Raw genomic sequence first — 25353 nt, forward strand, 5'->3', positions numbered from 1 at the left:
TGTCTGAGGTGGCGTTAGCACGTTTCATAACTGCCCTACGAATGACCTTGTTCTTTTAGCAGAGGTGAGAATCTGCAGGCTCTATTCTAGTCCATGAAACCTGTAAACTGTCAGGAATACTTCCCTAGCACTCACCCGCTCCTAGTCAGTGTGCTCTGTGTAACATGCTGGGAGCTGTCAGAATCCATCCGAAAGCAAGTGGTTAACTCATCTATTTAGTCTTTAAAAGGAAATGTGCTAACGTGGAAAGACATCCATGAAATGTTTGTTTTTTAAAATATTGAAGAAAAATATGTATAATGTGACTCCATTTATGGATTTTTAAACACAATATATGCTTATATATGGACAGAACACTTCTGTCATTCATATATAAACAATTTGGTATATCTAGACTTACGCCCAAACTCCTGGGAATAGGACTGGAGAGTGAGGGAATGACTTTTCTATGTACACCTTCTATTGTTTGAACTTTTTACTCTGAGCATAAATTTTATAATTTTTCTAAATAAAGAAGAAAAAAAATCACAAGGTTATTTCTCCCCTTAATTGAAAGTATTTTATTCATTAGTTTTCATCCTTATTTTACATGACTAAAATTACACTGTGTGAGAAATTCTCAGCAAGTATTTTTAATAGTATTTTTATTTCATAAGCTCCTAACAGTTTTTATTGATATATTTGAATTCAGCCAGGTTTTTATTCCCCTTGCCCACGCACCCCTCCCCCCAGCCAGGTTTTGTAATGTTCATAACCCCCACCATGCTTAATTATTAAGTAAATCAGTTTGCAAGCAGAAGCTTTCTTATTCACGTATTTAAGGCTAAGCTTTAAGAAAAAAAACTTCATTTGTAAATACATACAATTCCATAGGAAGTCACAAATCCTCAAAAAAATCCTCAAAACAGAAAAATGTGCTTTCTCAGGGTTATCCTGATACAGAAATGAAACCTGGGAGAAATATTTTTACAATAGAAAAAGGATTCAGTATATGGTGGAAACATGGAGTCCCAATTGGCTACAGTAGTAACGTACATTGTAAGAGGTAAGAGTGATACTTTTATTTATCAGTGATGCAAACTTAATCCCTGAAAGGCACATTCCTTTGTAACAATTTTGTTTAATCTTCTTCCTTGTTTGATGAAAATATATATACAAAATTGTACACACATTAAAACCAGGATTTGGTTTCAATGTGCTTTAGCAGCATTGAATTCTAAAACTCTTCTTTTCCTCTATTATTAGTTTGAATAAATAATCACATTTTCTGGAGATCAGAGCATTCAGTATGAAATGTCAAAATGCAGGAGAAAAAAAGAGGAGTTGTTTTTAACTAGCCAGAAAGAATTACACAGTGAAAGTGCACAATGAGTCCTCCGTCTGTGTAGGTCACGGCACATCTTGCCTTTTTCGGTGGGCTGTCTGCTAACTGATGGTCCCACGCTCCAGGGCAACAAGGATCCCAGTGTTCCTCAGTTTCCACAAGAAAAAGGTAAGTTCAGAAAAAGAAACTGACTTAGGGGATGAGACAGACTAAAAGGTATTAATTATGACGTATATTTGAAACTGGAGGGAAGAAAGTGGGTCTGTCTTAGTTTTCAAAATTTGTTTTTGCTTTGCACATTAAACCCTTCAAAATATAGGTAAGTGAAAGGTAAAATGGAAACCATGCAACAGTGAGATTCTATAAGGTGAGATAAAGTTTGACCTACTTCTTAACAAAACATCCAAATGGAATGTGAATGGTAATGAAAATTAAAGCTTGTGAAGAAGCCTAGAAAAATGAGGCAAGCCCAGAACTCAGAGCGTAATTATAAAGTGCTTAGAGCCCCTTAGTTAAACAGCCCACGTGAATACAAAATTAACCTTAAGGCCATTCAGGGAAGAGAAATAATTAAGCAAGATGTGAAACGGCGAGGAAGGCAACCACCAACATGGTTAGTGTCAGGGCAACACCCGCCAAAGCTCATCCACCATGAGCCTAATACCTTGATTCCTGTCTGCTTGCTAAATGTTCCTTTGGAGTAAGAAAGTGTGGTTTTTTTCCTGAAGGTTTATTTTATGGGGGAAACTTCTTGTGCTTTAATAAGGATTTCCCCTGGACAGATGTGCATCTCTCTAGATAAAGATCATTTACAGTTATTTTGCTGTTACTCCAAATTTACAAAATGCAGCAGATGAAGTTGTTGGTCCTTGGTGTTTAGTGTCCTTATCTGCTTGAATCTGCAGCAGGAAGGATACATTATCAGACAGCATTAGCCTAGTTCCCATTTTCAAATCTACCTGTGTCAGCAGTGATATTTTAAGAAATCATTTTCTCCTTATATTCTCAAAGAGCTTTTTAAAAACAATGACTTTATTTATTCTTCACATTTTTGGAGGTAGGTCAAAGATACCCTCTTGTTGCACGTGATGAAACTGAGGCATAGTGAGCTTAGGTGACTTGTTTCCGGGAACACAGAAAATCCATGGTGGACGAAGGATGAAAATTCAGAGTAAGTGGCCAACACGTGGCATGCATATTATATATACTTTTATATGTGACAACAAATTACAGAGCACTGCCTGGGTAGCACTTGGTAAGGAAAACCTGTTTTGATTATTGTTCATTTCACTGAGACTGTGGACCGGGAAGACAGAAGGGGCTTCTGTCATCACCAGCTCTCTCACCTGGGAAGATTCAGAGTCACCAAGGGACTGCAGAGCCCATCAGGGACTACCACTCAGGTCAGCTTGACTCCAGAATTACCGTCTTTAACCACTAGTATCCACACTGGCTTAATACAAGTAGAACTGTGCTTAGGGAGTCATTTCATATAAAAACAAGACATCAGAATCTGTAAAACATGTTTATAAATCTCACTGACATATTGGTGTTAGAGCTAAGAAACCAGGAAAAAAATCAGTATATGGAGAGAAGATGGAATATGGAAAGGAAAGAATTCAAAGTGTATGGTCTGTTAATATTGAAGATCTGCACTTTACCTTTGTACATTATTTCCTGGTAAACTATTTCCTTGCAGCTATATTTGTACTTAGCAGGGCTGACTTTTCTGTATGTTTAATCTCCAATTCAATAAATCATATTCTCGTAACCATATTTCTCCTCCCTCTGCCCAGCTCAGAGGGCTTTTGATTTGGGGATTGTAGACATGCCATAGATCCTCTCTTTTAAAAAGTTAAGTCTTTACAAATGATAATTTAGCCTAAACTCCTATGTTTTTATGTTTAAAAAAATAAATCACTTAATATTTGGCATATAAACTAATCTTGATAGAGCAATCATTGCTCTAAGCATGTGGGAATGTCATCATTTACTCTAATATGAGTATAAGAACTATTTCTACGTGTAGGCTTCTGAAAATCTAGACAGGCAGACAGCCTTGCCTCAACTCACAGAAGGCCCCGAAGAATAGAAAAACAGAAATGAGTCTTTAAAATCAGTTTTCCATAATGTCAAAATCCTACCACTAAAGTAGAATGCTTTAGTAAAAAAAAAAAAATTCCATAGCAATACTTAGGTCATCGAGACGTGATTTAAAATCCACATTACCCAATTCATTATTTAAATGACCCATCTCTGAACTGTTTATATGATTGGCCATCATGTTAGTAAGCAAACTGTAACATAAGACACAAACTTGCAGAAGTGGTTTCCAAATGTAAAAAATCATAATGTTCATGAATTTTAGTCTTTTCAGATTTTTATCAGATGGTGCCTTTTTCATTGAAAGCTCCTGTGCTCATGTTTATTCAAAAGAGTTTTAATCATCAGTATTAAGGTACCTTGATTCTCCATGCTTCAAGACAAAAAAATCTTCAGTCTTAAGTCCGTATCTTTCTAGAGCCTCACTCAGCTTCACTGGAGGTTCTAAGTAATGCTGGCAAAGGACAGAGGAAAAAGTGGAAAGAGAGTAAGCATACGTATATTTGGGATGATATCTCAAATAAAAGGTCAAAGTAAAAGAACCAGCATAGCCTACGTAAAATAATACTCTTTCCACTGGAGTGTTAGCAAATAAGCCAGTCACAGTGTCTTTGATTTTTCCTTCAAGTTAGGAAAAAATGCTGAGTAAGATAGAACTTCATAGTAGTAACAGCCCAAAGTGTTAAAACCTTGCAAGTAAAGGAGAAAGATAAATTCAATCCTGATGCCATTTTTAACACTTTAATTTCCAGAATCAAAGCTGAAAAGCATTAGAAGTCTATTGTTTTGTAAAGCCCCACCCAAAAATCCATTCCTTCCTATCATTTTAAACACTATGTTATTAACACCTCATAGCATTATTTTATGTTTTCCTAGCAGAAATGATGCAGTTCCAGAAAGCACCTTCTTTCTGTAGGTCTAAGAATTCTGTAAATAACGGTATAATTCTTTTAATGTACTCTGCAGTGATTATAAAGACATGTCTTTGCATCTTGATAGAGTAGTGCTTTTTTCCTTTTTCATCTTTATTAGGTAGAACTGTTAGTTTGACTGCACATACATATTATATTGCAGGTAAGTACATGTACAACATGCTGCACACTTTTAGTTTATATATATACGCTGGGCATTGTTTCTAAGAATTGATTAGGGCTTTAGCTTTTTAAACTTACATAGTTACCAAAGTTATAAAGCCAACCACAAAATAAGAATTAACAGAATGTGGTAATATAATTGTTAAGTCAATCTATTCAAACTTAGGCTGAACAGCATAAAATCTGATTTCCCTACATGAAATCCCAGTCTAAATGGGATCCATGCTAAAGATACAGTTAGAGAATTAAGTGTTACCAATACTTTGGGAGAATGTAAACGCGGAGATTGTACGGAGGGTGAGTGTGTGTAAGCAAATGCTAGGGAAGGTATTTCAGGCTGAAGGAGGGCAGTTACCCTCAAGCTGCAGCCAGACTCTGATGCTGTCTAAGGAGTGAAGAGGGGCCTGGGGAACAGAGCTGGTGGGGGGAATTTTTGTTCCCTTTTTCACAGCTCAGAAAAAAACCCAGCACCTTGTTAAAGAATAGACTATTTGAATATGTATTGTTCTAACTACTGAATAGTTATTAAAGGTATAAAAGATAAATCATTTCACCAGTTATTTTGGTCTAAATCTTTACATTGTATAGTAGCTATTTTTACAATGAATAAAGGGGAAAAAATAGCTATTACACAAAGGGTTTTTTCCTGGTTTCAGTTAGAAAAGCTGTAACAGGTGGATGTTAAAGCAGGAATAAAAATCCAGTCTAAGTCTGCTTGTGCTTTTCATGCAGCAGGGCCTCCCGAGCACCCAGAGTAGCCAGGCGAGTGAACCAAATAAAACTTGCTTTCCTGGAGCTTACATCCCACTGGAGAGACAGATAAGAAATGAATAAGAACATAGGTGGTACCTCAGTGGTTGATGCGTACTGGGGAGAAACTGGTTGGTAAGTGTGGGAAATGCAAGTTGAATTCTAAATACAATCATCTAAGAAGTCCTTTTCGAGAAGGCAGCATCTGAACAGAGACCCAATGGAGCAGGCTGCGCTGCGCTTTGTGGGCGAGTGCGATGGTCCTTCTGGAAGAGGAATGTCAGGACCAGACTTAAGGTAACAGTGCCTCCCCTGTGCAGTGTTGAGAACAGACTGTAAGGGGGCAGTGTGGCGGCAGAGAAGGTGGTGAGCAGTCGTCAAAACAGCATCCGGAGGGTGAGCTGAGTGCATGTTGGGGAAAAGCCGGATGGGGGCTAGGAGAGAGAGAAGTCAAGGTTTTGGCTGGACTAGCTGGAAGAAGGGTGTTGCCATTGAGATGTGATAGAAACAAGTTTGAGGGAAGATTGGGAAGTTTGGTCTTAGACTTAAGTTTTGGGTACCTACCAGACATCCACGTGGAGATGTCACGAAGGCAGTTGGATATATAAACGTGGACTGTAGGGGGGAAGCAGGCTAGAGAGGTACAGTGGATGGATGCTGTTGAAAGCCGTAAGACTGAAGAGATCGCCAAAGCAGCAACCAGCTAGAGACGAGAAGGGCCCCCAGACTGAGTCCTGAGGCGCACACAGCTGAGAAGGAAGGGAGGAGGGCAGCTAGCAGCAGAGATTAAGAAGGTGCATGTACTCCCAGGAAACCCAGCCAAGTTTTCTGTGGCTTAAGATGGACTGGTTCACTAACAGTTACTGGCCACACATATCTTTTCTTCCCACCTGCTCACCTGTTATGTTAGGGGGTCAGGGGTGCCCTTCTGAGGAACTGATGTCAACTATGCTCTGGTTACCCATTATTCCTAGAGATAACCACTTACAGGACTAGCCGACAGCAGGAATCTACTTTTAGCCTTTTTTATGTACACAGGAGATTGCTAACCATGCCCCCCAATAAAATGTAACTTTAAATAATAGCCTAAGGCAATAAGCTTCCCTTGCAAAGCTGTTTTGAAGAGATTTCAAATGAAATTCTTTTTCCCCTGTGCTCTGCAAGTCTTGGTCAACAGTACACTTACACAAATAATTTCTTTCCTAAACTGTAACTTTAGTTACAAGCTATACCTCAGTGTGGATTTTAATGCTCCCGTATCTTTTTGAGTTTCTTCATAGGTCAATTCTTGGCTGTTTCAACCACCTAGAAGATAACTCTAGACAGAGGCAAGTGACTGACAGCTGTCTCTTAGCACAAGTGCTTTAGTCCCACAGGGAAGATAAAAATGCCCAACAGCCAAGGGACCAAAGCAAGACAGATGGGAGACAGAGGGGAGCAAGCGGTGAAAGCAGATACCACCAGGACTCTGGCCCCGTTAAGGGCCAGGCCGCCCGCCCCATACGAGGGCCACTGTTCCGCAGTCTGTGCCAGCAGGGGTTCCAAATAAAGACCCTGGTCATTTAAGAAGTTAGACGTGTATTACATAGTCCTTGAAATTTGTTTCCACAAATAGTAAGTTTTAAGTGCTTAAATACATGAGGAAATTCACTCATTCTTTAGATAAACCCAGTGCTGCTCTGTGTCCAATCTAAAAGTGTTGCCAAGTCAAGGACATCGTTAATCTGCTCATATTATAATAACCACTTTAAAATGATTTGCATTTAAGTGTCTGCAAAGCACAGGCTAAACATCTCCCCCAATTCCATCTACTTTTATAATTTATTTAGCAAACTCATAGTTGTCAGATTATGCAATTAATGTCACAAAGACAGTGATGTTTCATTAAGAAATACGTTTAAGAAATAGATGTAGGTTAGATTTATAATAGGGATAGTTCTTGAAGGCTGAGGTTTTCTCTCATCTTCTCATGCCAGTGAAGAGCATAACTCTCTTAACAATTACACAAGTTAAAAATCTAGGAGTCATCCTTGATTCTTTTCTTTGCACAGGCTTAATAAATACTGCTACTTCATCTAAGATGCTGGAATATATTATATATGGAACATAAACATCCACATCTAAATAATCTCTACACACATGGAACTCATACATACCTGGAGTAAGAAACTGCCACCTAATACAGTGGTCTCCCAGTGGAAACCAGTATCCGCTTCTCCCTTCTCCAGGTACACACACACACTCAGATTCTCCTTCACCCTTCTCATGCCCATCATTCATTCACTGATTCTATTCTGTCCCCTCCCCGGCGAGGCTCAGGGTTGCAGCATCACAGAATCGAAATTTTGATTGGGGGGAGGCAGACAGTGCATTAATTTTGGAACAAAATGCAACTAGGAAGAGGGCATGTCAGAGGCAGTGCTCAGAACAGCGTGACAGCACACGCCCCCGCAGAGCCACACAGGGATGTGGAAGAGGCCACACAGCAAAGCAGAAGCAACCAAACTCAACTGTCTTTTCTAAATTTTGCTTAGGGCAGGCCCTGAATCCAGGAAAAGGAGAGAAACCGTTTTGCTAAGCTTCTGCTTGATTCCAGAACTCTGGCTAGTAGCACAGTTCTGGGTTTAGCTACCATAAGGAAAAGTCAGCTCTTTCTGTGTTAGTCTAGGAATAAAACCACCATTTATCCCAATGCCTGGCACACAGCAGACACGGAATCTGTTTACTGTCAGTAAAGTTCCAAGCTGCCCAGCCTTACTTCCCCCACTGCCCTCTGTATCATCCACACACTGGCTGAACTGACTCCTCACCAGTCCCCGTGCTCGCTGCCTCCAGTCCCACACGCACCTTCTCACAGCCAAGGTCAGGTGCCACCTCTTCCATGAAGATCTCCCTCATCCCTTCAGTCAGGAAGTCCCTGCCTCTGAGACCACTTCATCTGTCCCCCTTTACAGCACTTACCCCTTTAACACCTGTTTTAAAGTAATTATGTAGATGTCTTCTATCTTCCGCTAGAGTGAAAGCCTCGTTTCCTAAGACTGCACACATTTTTGGTTATATAAACACCGCTGCATTAGCTACAGAAGTAAAAGAACAGCATGTATTGAAAGTTTTTTTCACTGTTAAGAGTGTTTCACTAAAGTGATTTACCACCCTGCAGGTTCTGATTCCAGTTTGGTTTCCGAACACACAAGGGTACAGTGGTGCCTGAATCCTATCACACACAACCCAAGTTATTTTTATCACAATCATACTCACCTCATTTGCTAAGGCAAAAGTTCCCCAGTGAATTGCCAGAGATTTCTTTGCTTGAACATCAATATGAATCCGTACAGCCTCTTCTGGATCTACATGCTGGTATTTCATAAACCACCTGGTAAAACACAGCAATTTATTAATTCTGGTCTTTGAAATTAGTGTTTATTTCTAATCACTACATCTAGTTAACCTTTAAGATTCTGCACCGGAATAAACCACAGTAGGCAAAACCATCTCTCTTCATTCCACTTTTCTGCTGGAAAAAAATAAGCAAAATCTTTCTTGTACAAACTGCCATACAGTTAAGTCTCAAGCAAAACTCCTCCTTGAATAGTAAGATTTTGTTTCACACGTCTTATGATTTTTTTTACTGATTTATTCTGAAGATATACCTTACCATTACTTGAAAAAAGTATGTATCTTGCAATCCTGGTACTAATCAAAGAAACTGAATAATGGGTAAAGAACTAGAAACCAAAACTCCAGTTGCAGAATGACCTGAAAAGCTTGCCGAAACTTACTTTTCTAAATTGTGCTAAAGAGAAAAGCAAACAAAAATTAGTGTATAATTTGTTAAGGTTGGGAGTAAAAAAAAAAATCCAATTATTTACAAACATCGTACAACTGAGTGAGGTGTCTGCTTGGGAAGAAGAGGGTACATCAGGGGGACAGAATGGAGACAGTGGAAACCCTGAAAGGCCGCCTCATGCCTGGGAAGCACTGGGCTCAGGAGACAGGGCGCCCGGCATGAATCCCAGTGCTGCCCATTGCTAGGAATGCCTCTGGGGCCACTTCAAATTCTCTAGCTTCCATTTCCTCATCTGTGAGGTGGAAGCTATGCCACCACTTCACAAGGGTGCTGGGAGGATTAAACAAGGCAAAATTTACTGAAAGCATCCAGCACAGCACCTGCTTCACAGAATTCTCCCAAAAGAGAGCTGACAGAACAACACTTTCAAAAGAATTCCGATACAAAGCAAAAAAAGTATACTATCAACAAGCAAGTCCTTCGCTTTCCCAGCCATCAGTTTAGAAGAGGAAGAACACTGTCTTCACACTGTTCCTGTCCCAAGTCTGCTACTGCAACTCGGGCTGCAGTGAGGACGAGGGAGGTGGGTCCAGCACCAGTGCTCCTGCGCTTTACACAACACAGCACGGGGAAGCCCCTCCAACGGCGGGAGGGCTGTTACTTCCTGTTCGGAGCTGCCGGCCAGATGGGCGCCCAGAGACAAAGCCCCGTGTGCCTCCCAGGGGCAGATCAGAGAAGCACTTGTGCCACCCTGTCCCCTGACACTCCAGATTCAGAGCTAGAGGAAAACAGGTTTGGGTGTTTTCCACTTTTTTTTTTTTTTTTTAACTCCTTCAAAGCAAAGGAACAGACGTATTCCTTTATACCCTGATGTCTATCTGAAATAAATTTACAATGTTAATTACTTCGGTATGAAAATCAATAAAATCCTCATGGATTTGGATAGACCACCTCGTGACAGAAGGTCTCAAAGTAAGGATGAAAACATTCCAGCATCTCACTGAAAGGCACTGTGGGGTGAACTGTCTTACATTTACAGAGTACTTGGGAGTTTTGTTGATAACATTATTTCTAAAATTTTAGTCCTGACCAGAGAACTGTACTGCATAGCAGACACTACCACAATTTAGTTCTTTTAGAAGAATTTAGAACTTCTTTCAGAATGTTCTCCCCATCCTTCTCCCACCTTAGTAACAAAACAGCTGCTGAGCAAGCAGGAAGGGGGAATCAAGTGAGTGCATCTGTGTAGTTGGGCTACACACATTTTATCACATGTATATGCAAGTCTCTTCTGCTACATATGAAAATTTACTTTCACAATTATCAATATTCTAATATATTATCAGATACCAATACCACATATCAATATCATAAAATTCATTTGTAAACAAGTTGATGTTTTGAGAGATTTCATTAGAATTCAGAATTAGAATTATGTGGAAAAGTGAAATTGAAGCACTATTATTCACCTTATATAAAAAATTATAAACAAAATATACAGTCCCTTGAATGAAGAAAAGGAAAAACATTAATAAAGTGATGAAAGTGTTTTGGTGAACTTCAATGATCAGATCTGCTCAACTGACCTGTGTGTCACTGCTCTTCCCGGTACTGTACTGCCTACGTGAAGTGCCATCCTACACGCCAGTCTGTGTGCACACGCACATTTCAGGAAATAAAACATATTTTAATTCGCCTTTTGCTACTTTTAGTGTTTCTTTCATTTCACTTCAGCCAGAATTGACTGAAATCTAGCTGAATTCTTTTGAAATCACCTCTCTTCCTTAAACAGTATTGAGGAAAACACAGGCAGCAGATGGGTCTCTTGGGTCTCAGATGCTAGTGTGACCTTTATCTACTCTGAAGACAGGTGATGAGGATGTTAAGGCTGGAGGGTGAGGAGTGAGTAATGCAACAGTGTCTTTACCAGACTAAATAAAACCATCACAAGGAACTAATGCTACTGGCCAAGTACTTGCTTTTTCTCCATTAAACACAGGACAGGGGACGGGTAAATGGAACAAAAAGTGGTCACAGAATGAGAGGATCCTCAAGGAAGAGCAGAGTTAGGTTTGATTACTGGCTGATCTGTTTAACTTGAGTAGGAATGGTACGTGAACTTCTGGCTAGGTAGACTAATTCTTTAAACATTGGTCCTTTTTTCTTGGTAATATGATTTCTAGTTTTAAATAATTAACAGGTATGACTGTGATTAAAATATTTTCATACGAACTATATGGAAACAACTTGGAAAACCTAGAAGAAATGGACAAGTTTCTGGAAACAGCGCACCAAGACTGAATCAAGAAGAAATAGACCACTTGAACAGACCAATCACTAGAAACGAAATAGAATAAGCAATTTAACAACCTCCCTACAAACAAAAGTCCAGGACCAGTTGGCTTCACTGGGGAATTCTAGCACACAAAGAACTCATACCAGTCCTTCTCAAACTCCAAAAGACTGAAGGGGAGGGAATACTCCCTAACTCATTCTATGAAGCCACCGTTAATCACCCCGATACCAAAAGTCAGACAAACATACTAACCAGAAAGGAAGGTTACTAGCCAGTATCACGATGAACATAGATGCAAAACTCCTCAACAAAATATTAGCCAACAGAATTCAACAAATGAAAAAGTCCATAAACGCCACTGATCAAACTGGATTCATCTCAAGGACACAGGGATGGTTCCAGATACACTACGCAACATGATACACCACATTAACAATAAGGGACAAAAACCACATGATGATCTCAAAAGATGCAGAATAAGCATTTGATAAAATTCAACACCCATTTATGATAAAAACTTACCAGTAAGAGCGGGTATAGAGGGAACATACCTCAACATAATAAAAGCTATTTATGACAAACCCACAGCCATCACAGTACTCAATGGTGAAAAACTCAAGAGCCTTCCCACAAAAATCTGGAACCAAGGATGCCCACTCTCACTTCTATTCAACATAGTTGTGGCAGTCCCAGCCACAGCAATCAGGCAAGAACAAGAAATAAAAGGGATCCAAACTGGAAGAGAAGAGGTGAAATTGTCACTATATGTGGATGACATAATACTATATATAGAAAACCCTAAAAGCTCCACACAAAAACTATTAGAGCTGATAAAAGAATTCAGCAAGGTAGCAGGATATGAGATTAACATACAAAAATTAGCTGCATTTCTTACACTAACAATGAATTAGCAGGAAAAGAAAGAATCCCTTTTAAAATTGCATCCAAAACAATAAAATACTTAGGAATAAATCTGACAAAGGAGGTGAAACACTTACACATGGAGAACTACAAAACATTAATTAAAGAAATTAAAGATGACAAAGATATGGAAAGATACCCCACGATCTTGGACTGGAAGAATTAATATTGTTGAAATGGCCATGCTACCCAAAGCAATCTACAGATTTAATGAAATCCCTATCAAATTACCCAGGACATTTTCCACAGAAGTTGAACAAATAATCTTAAAATTTGTATGGAATTACAAAAGACCCAGAATTGCCAAAGCAATACTAAAGAAAAAGAATGAAGCTGGAGGAATAACCCGCCCAGACTTCAGACAATACTACAGAGCTACAGTAATCAGTGTGGTATTAGCATAAAAACAGACATATGGATCAATGGAACAGAACAGAGCCCAGAAGTAAACCCACAGACCTACAGTCAACCTTCAACAAAGGAGGCAAGAATATACAAGGGAGAAAAGACAGTCTCTTCAGCAAGTGGTGGTAGGGAAACTGGACAGCAGCATGTAAATCAGTGAAGTTAGAACACTCCCTCACTCCACACACAAGAAGAAACTCAAAACTGGCTTAAAGCCTTAAATATAAGACAAGACACAATAAATCTAGACAAGAACACGGGTAAAACATTCTGACATAAATCTCAGTAATGTTCTCCTAGGGCAGTAGAAATAAGAGGAAAAATAAACAAATGGGACTTAATTAAACTTATGAACTTTGGCACAGCAAAGGAAACCATAAGCAAAACAAAATGACAACCTACAATGGACAAGGGCTTGATTTCCAGAATATATAAACAGCTCATACAAATTAGTAAGATAAAAAAGAAAATCCAAAAATGGGCAGATAACCCAAACAAGCAATTCTCCAATGAAGACATACGAATGACCAATAGGCACATGAAAAAATGTTCAGTATCACTCACTATCAGATAAGTGCAAATCAAAACTATAATGAGGTATCATCTCATACCAGTCAGAAATGGCCATCGTTCAAAAATCCACAAATGCTAAATGCTGGAGAAAATGTGGATAAATGGGAACCCTCCTACACTGTTGGTAGGAATGCAGTTTGGTGCGGCCATTGTGGAAAACAGTATGGAGATTCCTCAAAACACTAAAATAGACATAACACATGATCCAGCAATCCCACTCTTGGGCATATACCCAGAGAGAACCTTAATTCAAAATGACACCTGCACCCCAATGTTCATAGCAGCACTATTTACAATAGCCAAGACATGGAAGCAACCTAAATGTCCATCAAGAGATGACTGGATAAAGACATTTTCCTATATTTATACAATGGAATACTACTCAGCCATGAAAAAGATAAAATAATGCCATTTGCAGCAATATGGATGGCCCTAGAGAATGTCATTCTAAGTGAAGTAAGCCAGAAAGAGAAAGAAAAATACCATATCACTTATATGTGGAATCTAAGGTGGGGGGGAGACAAATGAACTTACACATAAAACAGAAACAGACTCACAGACATAGAATACAGATTTCTGGTTGCCAAGGGAGAGGGAAGGGATAAACTGGGAGTTCAATATAATGCAGGAACTGACTAGTACATATAAAATAAACGAGTTTACACTACTTTATAGCACAGGAGACTTTATTCAGTATCTTGTAGTAGCTTATGGTGAGTAAGAATGAAAATGAATATGCTGTATATTCATGTATGTCTGAAGCATTGTGCTGTACACCGGAAACTGACACAACATTGTAAAATCACTGTACTTCAATTAAAAAACAAAAGAAAAAACCCAATCCAAAAATGGGCAGAGGACCTAAACAAGCAATTCTCCAATGAAGACATACAAATGGCCAACAGGCACATGAAAAAATTCTCAGTATCACTCATTATGAGAGAAATGCAAATCAAAATGAGGTATCACCTAACTCCAGTCAGAAATGGCCATCATTCAAAAGTCCATTAAGGATAAATGCTGGAGAGGCTGTGGGGAAAAGGGAACCCTCCTACACTGTTGGTAGGAATGTAGTTTGGTGCAGCCATTATGGAAAACACTATGGAGATTCCTCAAAAAACTAAAAACTGACTTACCATATGATGAAGCAATCCCACTTCTGGGTATACATCCGGAGGCAATTCTAACTTGAAAAGATACATGCACCCCAATGTTCATAGCAGCACTACTTAAAATAGCCAAGACATGGAAACAACCTAAATGTCCATCGACAGATGACTGGATAAAGAAGTTGTGGTATATTTTTTTTTTTTATTGAGTTATAGTCATTTTACAATGTTGTGTCAAATTCCAGTGTAGAGCACAATTTTTCAGTTATACATGAACATACATACATTAATTGTCACATTCTCTTTCGCTGTGAGCCACAAGATCCTGTATCCATTTCCCTGTGCTACACAGTACAATCTTGTTTTTCTATTCTACATTTTGAAATCCCAGTGTTGTCCCTTCCCACCCCTCAGAAGTTGTGGTATATTTATACAGTGGAATACTACTCAGCCATAAAAAAACAATTTGCAGAACATGGATGGACCTAGAGATCATCATTCTAGGTGACGTAAGCCAGAAAGAGAAAGAAAAGTAACATATATCACTCATATGTAGAATCTAAAATTAAATTTTTAAAAAAATTTTTAAAAATTAAAAGAGAAGACAAATAAATACAGAACAGAAACACACAGAATACCAACTTATGGTTGCGGGGGGGGGGGTGGGAAGGGACAGACTGGGAGTTGAAGAACTGTTGATTCTGACACATATACATAGAATAAACAAGTTTACACTGTATAGCAGAGGGAAACATACAAGATCTTGTAGCTCACATTGAAAAGGAATATGAAAATGAACATATGTATATTCATGTATGACTGAAAAATTATGCTCTACACCAGAAATTGACACATAGTAAACTAACAAAAAAAAAAAAAGAAAAAATAAATAAAATAGACTGATCAAGTTTTTTAAAAAAAGACACTATGAACTCATCTACAAAACAAACATTCACAGACACAGTAAACAATCTTATGGTCACCACGGAAGGGGTGTGAATGGATAAACTTGGGAGTTTGAGATTTGTAAATGTTAGCCACTATATACAAAAACAGATTTAAAAAAAAGTTCCTTCAGTATAGCACAAGGAACTATTTTCAGTATCTTATAATAACCTTTAATGAAAATGAATATATGTATGTATATGCATGACTAAGACATTGTGCTATACACCAGAAACTGACACATTATAACTGACTGTACTTCAATTAAAAAAAACTTAATTGAATCTGACCCACCAACCCCTACCCAATGTATAACAAAGTCTATCATTAAAATCACAAATTATGTATCATAATTGCCTTAAGCTCAATTAACTTACTATGTAGCAGGAAGTCTACCTACCTTGGTTCATACGCTCCAATGGGAAGAGCTGCAAGGTCAAAAGGCCCAAATCTTTTTCCTATTTCTTCAAAAGCAGAGCAATAACCAGTGTCTCCGGCGAAAAAAAATCTGCTCCAGGGCCCCAAGACAGACCAGCTGCCCCAGAGAACCTTGTTGTCATCCACGGGAGTCCTTTTGCACCAGTGCTGGGAAGGCGTAAACACAAAGGTGACCTTGTCGTGTCCAGGGACACAGTTCTCCTCCCACCAGTCCAGCTCGATCACATTCTCGCAGCCACATTTCTGCATCCAGTCTAGGAGACCCAAAGGCACAAACCATCTCAACTCATTCCCGAATCGCTCATTCAGAGCAATGACAGAATTGTAGTCCAGGTGGTCGTAGTGGTTGTGACTGATCAGGACCGCGTCTATGGGGGGCAGCTCGCTGATGGTGCACGGGGGACGGCGAAACCGCTTGGGGCCCAGGTGCTGCGACGGGGAGGCCCGAGCGCTGAAGATGGGATCTGTGAGGAAGATGAGCTCGTCCATTTCCACCATCACTGTCGCATGTCCTAGCCATGTGACTCTCAGGCCCGCTTCCCTCACTCCAACTTCTTCAGGGTTGTTGATAAAATATGGCTTAAGCACCGGGAGTTCTTTATCAAGTTCCTGTGTGTATAAAGAAAGAAGCAGCCATTGTTTTAAAAAAGAGAACTAAAAAACGGCATATGTCGTCAATCATATTTTGACCTGAATTACAGAGAAGGTTATGTGGGAAGAACCAAAGTCATTCAATAAATTTGCCATTTTTGCTTTTCTCTTGAACATGCATACTTCCTTCTGAATCAGGCTCAATTACTATGACAATACAGTAATTTAAGATCTCCTCAGTCCCAAATGCAAAGGACAAAGGGAAAATTAAATGTGAAACGTTGAGTACTGCTGACTTGACTAAATTCAGGCAAGACGCTTCTATAACTGGCAGGAGGCGCCGGGCCGAGGCGCAGTCCCTCTGCTACCGCGGTTCTGGTCCTGCTGAGAACTGCCTCACAGAGAAGATCCGCGCCCAGAAGCAGTGAAGAAAACTTTTGATCACTTACACGTAGATCCTGGATCTCAGATACGAACCTGACTTCCTTAGTACACAGCAGAATTCAATGCTTATTTCTGGGCAAATCCCAGTCACGGACGGTTCTCCCCACTCCTCACCCTTGAGGTTTTTCTACCACTGATCAAACCAAAGTGAAATACGGTCCCTGCCCATGATAAGCTCATCACTTTTGGAGGCAAACAGATGTGAAACGATAACTACAAGAAAACGTAGTAAGTGTTCCTGCTCTGGTTATTCTACATTACATCCTTGAACTAAGCTAGGTCAAACAAGCAGCTGTGTTGTAGGCTCACAGTCCTGGCTTCTATAAAACTGCTTCCATAAACTCTGCTTTGGGGTTCTGCCACACAGCTACATCCACATCTGTTACAGGAAGCCACCTGGAGAAACATACACCGCAGGGCTGTCTCTCTGACTGGGAACCACCCCGTCCAACCCACCCCCTCACTCACCCCAGAAACATGTCTCTCAATTCCCTGTAACAGGAAAAGCTCCTCTTCTCCAGAGCAGCTGGCTTTATTCATTTGACTGTCACTGGGGAAACCGATCATTCCTGCTTGGCTTTTTGCTTTGACTCGTAAGTTCAGAATAAAAGCTGAGGCTGCCTCCGCAGTGTGCAGCGTGATGAAACAGTTTCTATACTAACTGTATTCTTGGCTGTTTTTCTATTCTAATTGTCCATTTGGTCTTGTATATCCATCCATCCATTTTTTACTGCTACATGTCCTTTTTATAAGTTGCTGCAAGTCAATTTTGAAAAAGATGTGGTATTGGATAATTAAATAAAATACACGACATGCTACAGGCTAATAAGAAAGCTGCCGAAGGCACTACAGACACAGTAAGTTGTGTGGGTTCCTGAGGAATGAGTTCATGAGGCAGAGAGGAGGAAGGGCCTTTCAGGTGGAGAAAATGCCCAAGCAAAGGCAGAGAGCCAAGAAGGAATATGGCATCTGGAGGCAGAAGACAATGGAATTTATAAAGGATCAGAACCCAGTAAGAGCCTTGAATGCCGTAGCTTACCCAGAGACAGTGAGGAAGCATCATTAAAAAAAAAAAAAAAAAAAGACATGACCCATTTACATTTAGAGAAAACAGATGATGAGCTGGGGTGCATCCCCTCAGCCGCCTGCAGAGATACAGACCTGGATAAAGGAGACGGCGCTGGGCAGGGATGAGAGGGTAGACGGGGAGAGGCTGGTGAAGGGAAACAGGTCACTGAGCCTGTCCCAGTGGGCGAACGGCCTGGACAGGGAGGAGCAGCAGCAGAGATGGAGGATGATCAAGATTTCTCTTAGCCACCGTCAGCCATTGTTTCCTCATCAGAGAAATGGGTATAACAATCACCTACCTATCATCACTGGAAACTGAATTAGGAGCACCTGGCACACAGCAAGCCCTCTGCACGTGTTCTAGAAGAAGCAAGCAAGCCCCAAACCTAACAGCCAATCAGGCACCAACCTATCCATCTCTCGTATTTTTTTTTAAAACCCATTTCCTTTCTCATAGTTTCTAACCGAGTTAAGATCCTAAGTAACATCAAGGCACTTTAAAGTCCTCCTGGGGGCGGGGGTTACAACTCAGTGGTAGAGCGCATGCTTAGCATGCATCATGTCCTGGGTTCAATCCCCAGTACCTCCCCTAAAAATAAATAAACCTAATTCCCTCCCCCATCTTGCCAAAAAGAATTTTTTTAATTAAAAAAAAAAAAAGGATTAGAGAAATTACAGCACTCACATGACCGCACTCCATGCCTCAGACAACTATACATACTCCCAAATATCTCATTTAATACATAAAAACAGTATAGGCACACCTAGTTTAAATGCACTTCACAGATACCTTTTTTTTCTTTTTTCAGTAAACTGAAGGTTTGTGGCAACCCCACCTTGTCAGGTGATGGGTTAGCATTTTTTAAGCAATAAAGTATTTTCAAATTAAGTACTGTACATCATTGTTTTTTTAGACAAAATGCTACTGCACACTTAACAGACTACAGTATATAGTAAACATAACTTTTATACGCACTAGAAAACCAAAAAGTTGGTGTGACTAGGCTTTATGGCTTTACTGCAGTGGGCTGGAACCCAACTTGCAGTACCTCCGAGGTGTGCCTGTAACACACAGCCTGCAGGGCAGGTGGGGGAGTGAGAGACGGATTACTACAAAGGAAATTTTGGAGATGATGGGTATGTTCACTATCTTGATCATGCTGATCATTTTGTGGGTATATGTAACTATCAGAACTAATCAAATTGTACTTTTTGAATACGTGGAGCTTGTATTATGTTAATATAACTATAAAAAAAAATTTTAAGTACCATGTTTGAACAGTGCATCAGAACAGCTGAAACAAAATTCCCTGAAGCTTGCTGCATTTTCTTCTCACTCTAAGTTTAAAAGCCATTTGAAGTTTTATACCTGACATTATCTGCTGATGACTGAGAGGAAACAAAGTAAAACCTTGAGCACCTCTGACAGCCTCACCTTGTTCTCCAAACACCGTATTACCAGGTGAAGTGTGAAAGAAGCCTGTCACAAAGGACCATATATTGTGTGATCCTATTTATATGAAATTTCCAGAATAGGCAAATCCATAGAGACAGAAAAGAGATGAGCGATTTCCAGGGGCTGGAGGAGGGCAGGAGAACTGGGGGGTGATGACTAAGGACATGGGGTTTCTTTTGGGGGTAATTAAAGTGCGTTAGATTGTGGTGACGGCTGCACAACTCTGAATGTACTGAAAACCACTGAACTGTACACTTTAAACAGGTCAATCGCATGGCACCTGAATTTTATCTCAAAGCTATTTTTAAAAAAGGTAAAAGGCTGACAAGACACCTGGATTAAACGGTCACACTTTTCTTCAAGTTCCTTTCTTCACGATACATTTGTTTCCAAGCCCATCACAAAAGAGTAGCTTATTTTAAATAATTTGATCTCTAGCACTACTATCCTGTGAAATTCAAAGAAATAGAGCCTACAGTTGAGATTCCAAAAAGAAAAGTTTTTAGTTTTTATCCTAATCATCAGAGTTTCAAAAAGCACATAGAATGGGGGCAGAGAAATTCTTGTTTATCTGAGGAAACCACGCACTCACTTAGCATTTCCTTTACTAGATCAAGATTCTTCTTGGCTGGTCTTCCTTTTTTAAAGCTACAAATGGGAAAATCCCCTGGCCCATAATTAACCAGTACACTAGTTAAAGTTTTACTTTTCTTAAGAAAAGGGGAAATCTCAACATTCATTCACCCACTACTCTTCCAACTGAAAGTATCTTTTTACTGTTTTAGGAAACTTTTGTATTTATTACTCTGCAACTCAAATTTGAAGTTTAAATACAATTTTTTCATTTTCGTATTTATTTTGATGATACAAGTGACCACTGAATAGAGACTGATCTGTTACCAAAATACCTCTAATTCAATTAATTATTAATGTACAATGTTTTATATTTGTATTTAAACTCTTCCTTGATTATAAAAGAAAATGCCCTTCATAAAATACTTTGAAAATAGAGAAAACATATAAAGATGATAAGAGTAGCCATCCATTATACCAATGTGAAGAGATTATAACCACTGTTATCTTTATGCACAGGTCGATTTTTATGCACAGTTAAGATCAGAGTATTCATATTTTCTAGGTTTTTTAAAATTTCATATTGTGACAGTTTTCATCCATCACTTAAAACTCTGAGACAAACACTGAAGTATTTAAAATGGAAACAAATACATTCTTGAGGAAATCTGTCAGAAAGCAAAACAAAAAAATTAATAGAGATGAAGTACAGGAGAAAAAATCACAGAAGATTGATTTAAGAGGTCCAAAATACGATTAATAACCATTTTAGAAGGAAAAATCATTTAGAATAAAAAGAGGGAAGGACATTTTCAAAGAAACAGGCAAAATTTCCCTAGACCGAAGTCAAAAAATTTTCACATCTAAAGGGCTCAGCAGGCATGGAGCACAATGAATAAACAAATAACCACATATCATGTTGAAATAGTCAAATTCACAGACTCAGAGTGGAAGAGTGGTTGCCAGGGGCTGGGGGGAGAGGGAAGTGGGAGCTCCTGTCAGCAGGTATTAGGTTGCAGTTACGCAAGATGAGTAAGCTCCACGGATGTGCTGTACAACATGGTACCTGGAGTCAACGATAAGGCACCGCACGCTTATAACTAAGGGGTAGATCTCATGGAAATGCTCTTACCACAAAAAAATTAAAAGAAAAGAAAAAGGCAGATAAACTCTAGAAGAAACAGCTTAAAGGGTTGAAAGCTGCTGCCTCTGGGAAGGGGACAGGCTGGCAGAGGCTGGTTAGGAGACTGCTATTTTTCTTATAAGCCTGTCAGTACTGACTTTTTAAAAGCTGCATACCTATAAATTTTTCCTTGATAAAAATTAAAAAGCAACCTGTTAGCAAACTAGAAAAACAGGGCATACCCAGAGAATAATAAAATTCAAAAAGACACATGCACCTCAATGTTCATAGCAGCACTATTTACAATATCCAAAACTTAGAAACAACTCAAATGTCCATCAACAGATGACTGGATAAAGATGTGGTACAGATATACAATGGAACACTACTCGGCTGTAAAAAAGAATACAATAATGCCATTTGCAGCAACATGGGTGGACCTGAATACCATCATTCTAAGTGAAGCAAGAAAGAGAAACAAAAATGCTGTATGATTGCTATCACTTATAGGTAGAATCTAAAATGAATAAATAAATAACCAACCAACCAAAAAAAAAACTATAAAGATAAAATAACTAGTATGTTTCATTTCTTCAAAGGGCCTCCTATCTTCAGTATCATACATCTGCAGAGTACGTGATATTTCCAAAGCACTTTCATGTGTTGTGTGAATCTCAAAACAATCCTAGTAACTTAAACTGTCTTAGCCTAACTTTACAGACAGAAAAAGAAGAGTTCTTCAAAGGGACCATTATAGAAGTAAGGCCACACTCTTGGTTAGGAACCCGAGCCTGAGCCTGGTGTCCCACTTTCTCCACGAGCCATACTGAGTGGCCTCAGTCCCGTGTCTCTGTCACACTACATTGTGACTGCCCCTCTCCCCTCTACAGCAGTAACTGAGAAGCACAGCCTCCTTCCACTAATGAAACTCAGGAGGTGCCTGCTTCCCTCCCTCTTTAAAACTCTCCAGTCATCTCCTCTGCCCTGAGTGTTGGAGACAATCAACAATGGTAACAATCAGACAAGGTCACTGAGCCAGTGCAAGAACACAGGGCAACGACAGCCCACGAACAACGCGAAGTCTGTGCTTGGACCACTGCTCCAGTGACCCGGAACAAGCAAATGGCATGACAGCACAGGGAACTATGTTCAACATCTTGTAGCAACTTAACGGTTAAAAAAAGAGTAAGAAAACGAACATATGTTTGTCCCTATATGACTGAAGCACTGTGCTGTACACCAGAAACTGACAACATTGTAAACTGACTATACTTCAATAAAAAATTAAAAAAAAAAAAAAAAAAAAGCAAATGGCAGGAACGGTCCAAGTACTGTTTTCTGACCAGGCAACTAAATTGTGTAGCTCAACTAAAAGCCTATTTCATTTTGTTTATACCTGTTATATTGTTATCTTATCCTTTCATCATGTTTTTTCCAAAATACTTTCATATTCATATACCTAAATATATTATAATGATATAAACTGCATAATACATAGTCATTACAGTCCTACATAAATCATATCATCCTCTCCTTCCAAAACAGTAATTTGAAGTTGTGCCAATGTCTAACAAAAATAATTTCCAGAAACCTGATTAAATTCTGAACTGACCCAGTAATCTGAAGTAGGTATTCTTTACATGGTCTTTAATTTTTTTTTTTTAAATGAAGGACACTATCACATTCAGGAGTTCTTGAAAGTAATAATTTTGGCAATTTAAAGGGATTAAATATGGACTTAGAGTTATCTGTGAAAGCAACAGAAGTCAGCATGCACTTGATCTAGTTTTAGGCTTGTACCGGAAACAAGGGGGAAACAAGACGTAGGTAAAAGAAAACAGAAACTGGAATAGGACAAAGGTGTCTCCTCTCTCGCTTGCTTTACACTGAATTTGTTAAAGTGGTTCATACGGAGGCCTCCCTTTGACACTTCCTTTAAAAAGAAACCGCCTGCCTTAGGGGAAAGAAAAAAAAGAGCTTCCACATCATTAAAGAATGCAGCTCCCACCTCCATGCCTTAACTTCCTTCTCTCTTATTGCTCCTCAGAGCACTTTCATCTTTCATCCTTCAATATCCTACGTCATTTACTTGTTTGTTTTTTGTGTCTCTTCCACTAAACCTAAGGTCCAAGGAAGCCAGGGTGTCTTTCTGCTTTGCTCATGGCTCTAACTCTAGCACACAGAACAGTGTGCCGGGCACACAGCAGGTGCTCAGTAAAACACTGACTAAATGAATGAGTTAACAGACAGGCTTGAGAAGTGCCCAGGAACTCCCTTAAATTATGGTAAAATGCCATCTGTTTATGCGCACGTGTGTATTTCTCTAAGAAGCGGGCCTGCAGCTTTCATCAGATTTTCAAGAGGGGCCAGTATCCACAAGGGTTTAAGAACCACTGGCCTGGCGAGTTCTCAGAAATTCAACCCAGTTTCCAGAATATCTCCAAATCATTAGAGTGCAGAGATGTATTTCCACCTTCATGTGGTCACTTGCTTTCCTCTTTCAGAAAAAACAAAACTAAAAGGATAGAAATACTTCTTTATTTTTAGAAGCTGTAGCCCAAACACCAGGAAGAAATTTACCCCAACAGATGGCCTTCCCATCTCAGCCTCCTGACCTAAACTCTTCTTTTCACAGCTTGACTCCGTGTTTCTCTTCACACTGGGTTCTTCAGAAGAAAAAAAATGTTCTTGTTTTTCCAACCCTCAAAGTTGAGACAAATAATAAGGTTTTATTAATATTCTGACTCATTCTTTAGAAGTACTGGGAAAGTACTATTCATGTTAATCAGCTGTTAACTAGGATTATTACTATGAACATTCCTTAGCATCAAAATGATAATACCAGGTTTTTAAACCTCACACCTTTTAAGGAAAAGTGGACACGCTTACCCAAGTAGACCTACCACCACCACCACCACCACTCACACACCCACCCACCTCTTCCCACTGCAGATCAAGCCTTCAGGGATGCCACCACTTCCCATGTCTGGTTCCTTATCTCTCAATTCCCCACAAAGCCAAGCAGGACAGGAAGTGGTGGAAAAGAGAAGCCAAGGGAGGCAGGAGGTGGAAAGGGGCAAAAACTAAGGAAGGAGAAAAAAGTGCTACTGCAGCTGGGAGCAGCCACTCCCCACCAAAGTAAAACCGCATTCGCCTAATAAGCTGGAGGCCAAACGTTAACAATCTCATCCTACGCATAACTAGCACATTCAAAGGCCAGTGAACTACTGCCCATTTTTAAGGGTCTAGAAAGGTTATCAACAATTTCTTTTACAGCTTTAGCAGCTTTATCCGAGGATGAAGAACCAAGCACGCTAGGCTTAACCCTGATAATTCACATTCCAAACACTCAGATTACTACTTTCTAGAACATGTCACGCACTCTCTCACCTTCGTGACCTTGGTCACGCCATCATCTACCAGGAACACCACTGCTTTCATCCTTCCAGGCCCAGCTCAAATAGCACCTCCTCTGTGAAGCCATTTCCAATCCCACCAGCCAGAAGTAACCGCTTCCTTTCCTGTGCGTAAGCATTCTGTTCCTACCTCTAGTTGCCACCAGATCAGAGCTGGTTATTCACGCATGTACTCTGCTGTTAAACCACGAACCTGAAGGCACCTTATTCACATCATCTCCCCAGAACCTCATCATCCAAAAGGGCTCAATTAACTAACTTGTGTGTCAGAATACAATTCACGGCAGAGTTAAGTAATACGTATGTTAAGAGTAAATACAACGCACCCAAAAAGCCGAACGTTACCTCTTTGGAGGTCGGAACACTGCTGTGATTTTTTTCCATTATCAGCCATCTGAGAGCATTTGAAATAGAGGGGGTTTTCCACGTTGGCCAAGGATTAACAAACCTCCCATCCTTTCCTTTCTTTGACTTAGTTACATCTTCTTCTAGTCTGTAATCCAGTTTAAAACTTTTCCTGGAAAACCTAGAAGAATCACTTCCTCCAGAATTCCGTGAATTTTGGCGTTTTCTTACTGCTTCTTTAGGATACTGACTACTTGTCATCAGGGACTGGTTGCTTTCATTTTCATCCATGTCCTTTGGTGACGAGCTAAAAAAAAAAGAGGGGGAAGGAACAACTTGAGCTTAATATAAAGACATAAAAACTTATTATAGAGTATTACTTCTTAACCAACGAAATTTTCCTCAAACCTATAAAAATGTCTCTATTAGCTCAAATTTTCTTCCTGCAAAGTACAATTTTAGAATCTAGCATTACTGCTCTCTAAACAGAAAAGATGTTTGCTTTACTTATTACTGCCAAATCTTTCAAATATTCCTTATCTGCTGTAATCCAAGACAATCTACTCTACCATCCAGCCCTTAAACATATGAA

The 25353-nt window shown here is 39.5% G+C and overlaps 1 protein-coding gene and 1 long non-coding RNA gene across 7 annotated transcripts in view; one reads left to right on the forward strand and one right to left on the reverse strand.

Annotated features, from left to right (window-relative positions):
* The first annotated feature begins 74 nt into the window (after positions 1-74).
* Positions 75-6844, forward strand: LOC116665026. Its single transcript, XR_004321608.1, has 2 exons — positions 75-1492; positions 2386-6844. It is a non-coding gene; the product is annotated as an uncharacterized LOC116665026 (long non-coding RNA).
* Positions 546-25353, reverse strand: part of NAPEPLD (N-acyl phosphatidylethanolamine phospholipase D) — an 81972-nt gene continuing 57164 nt past the window's right edge. For all 6 annotated transcript variants that reach the window (XM_006181004.3, XM_032484174.1, XM_032484172.1 and 3 more), the window contains 4 exons: positions 24762-25068; positions 15708-16354; positions 8530-8644; positions 546-3881 (listed from right to left, as the gene is read on the reverse strand). In XM_006181004.3, coding sequence (XP_006181066.1) covers positions 3765-3881; positions 8530-8644; positions 15708-16354; positions 24762-25052 — 1170 coding nt within the window. In that variant the 5' untranslated portion in view covers positions 25053-25068 and the 3' untranslated portion in view covers positions 546-3764. The remainder of the gene's footprint in view (positions 3882-8529; positions 8645-15707; positions 16355-24761; positions 25069-25353) is intronic.

This window comes from Camelus ferus, chromosome 7 (genome assembly GCF_009834535.1).
Source record: "Camelus ferus isolate YT-003-E chromosome 7, BCGSAC_Cfer_1.0, whole genome shotgun sequence".
NCBI classification, from domain to species: domain Eukaryota; kingdom Metazoa; phylum Chordata; class Mammalia; order Artiodactyla; family Camelidae; genus Camelus; species Camelus ferus.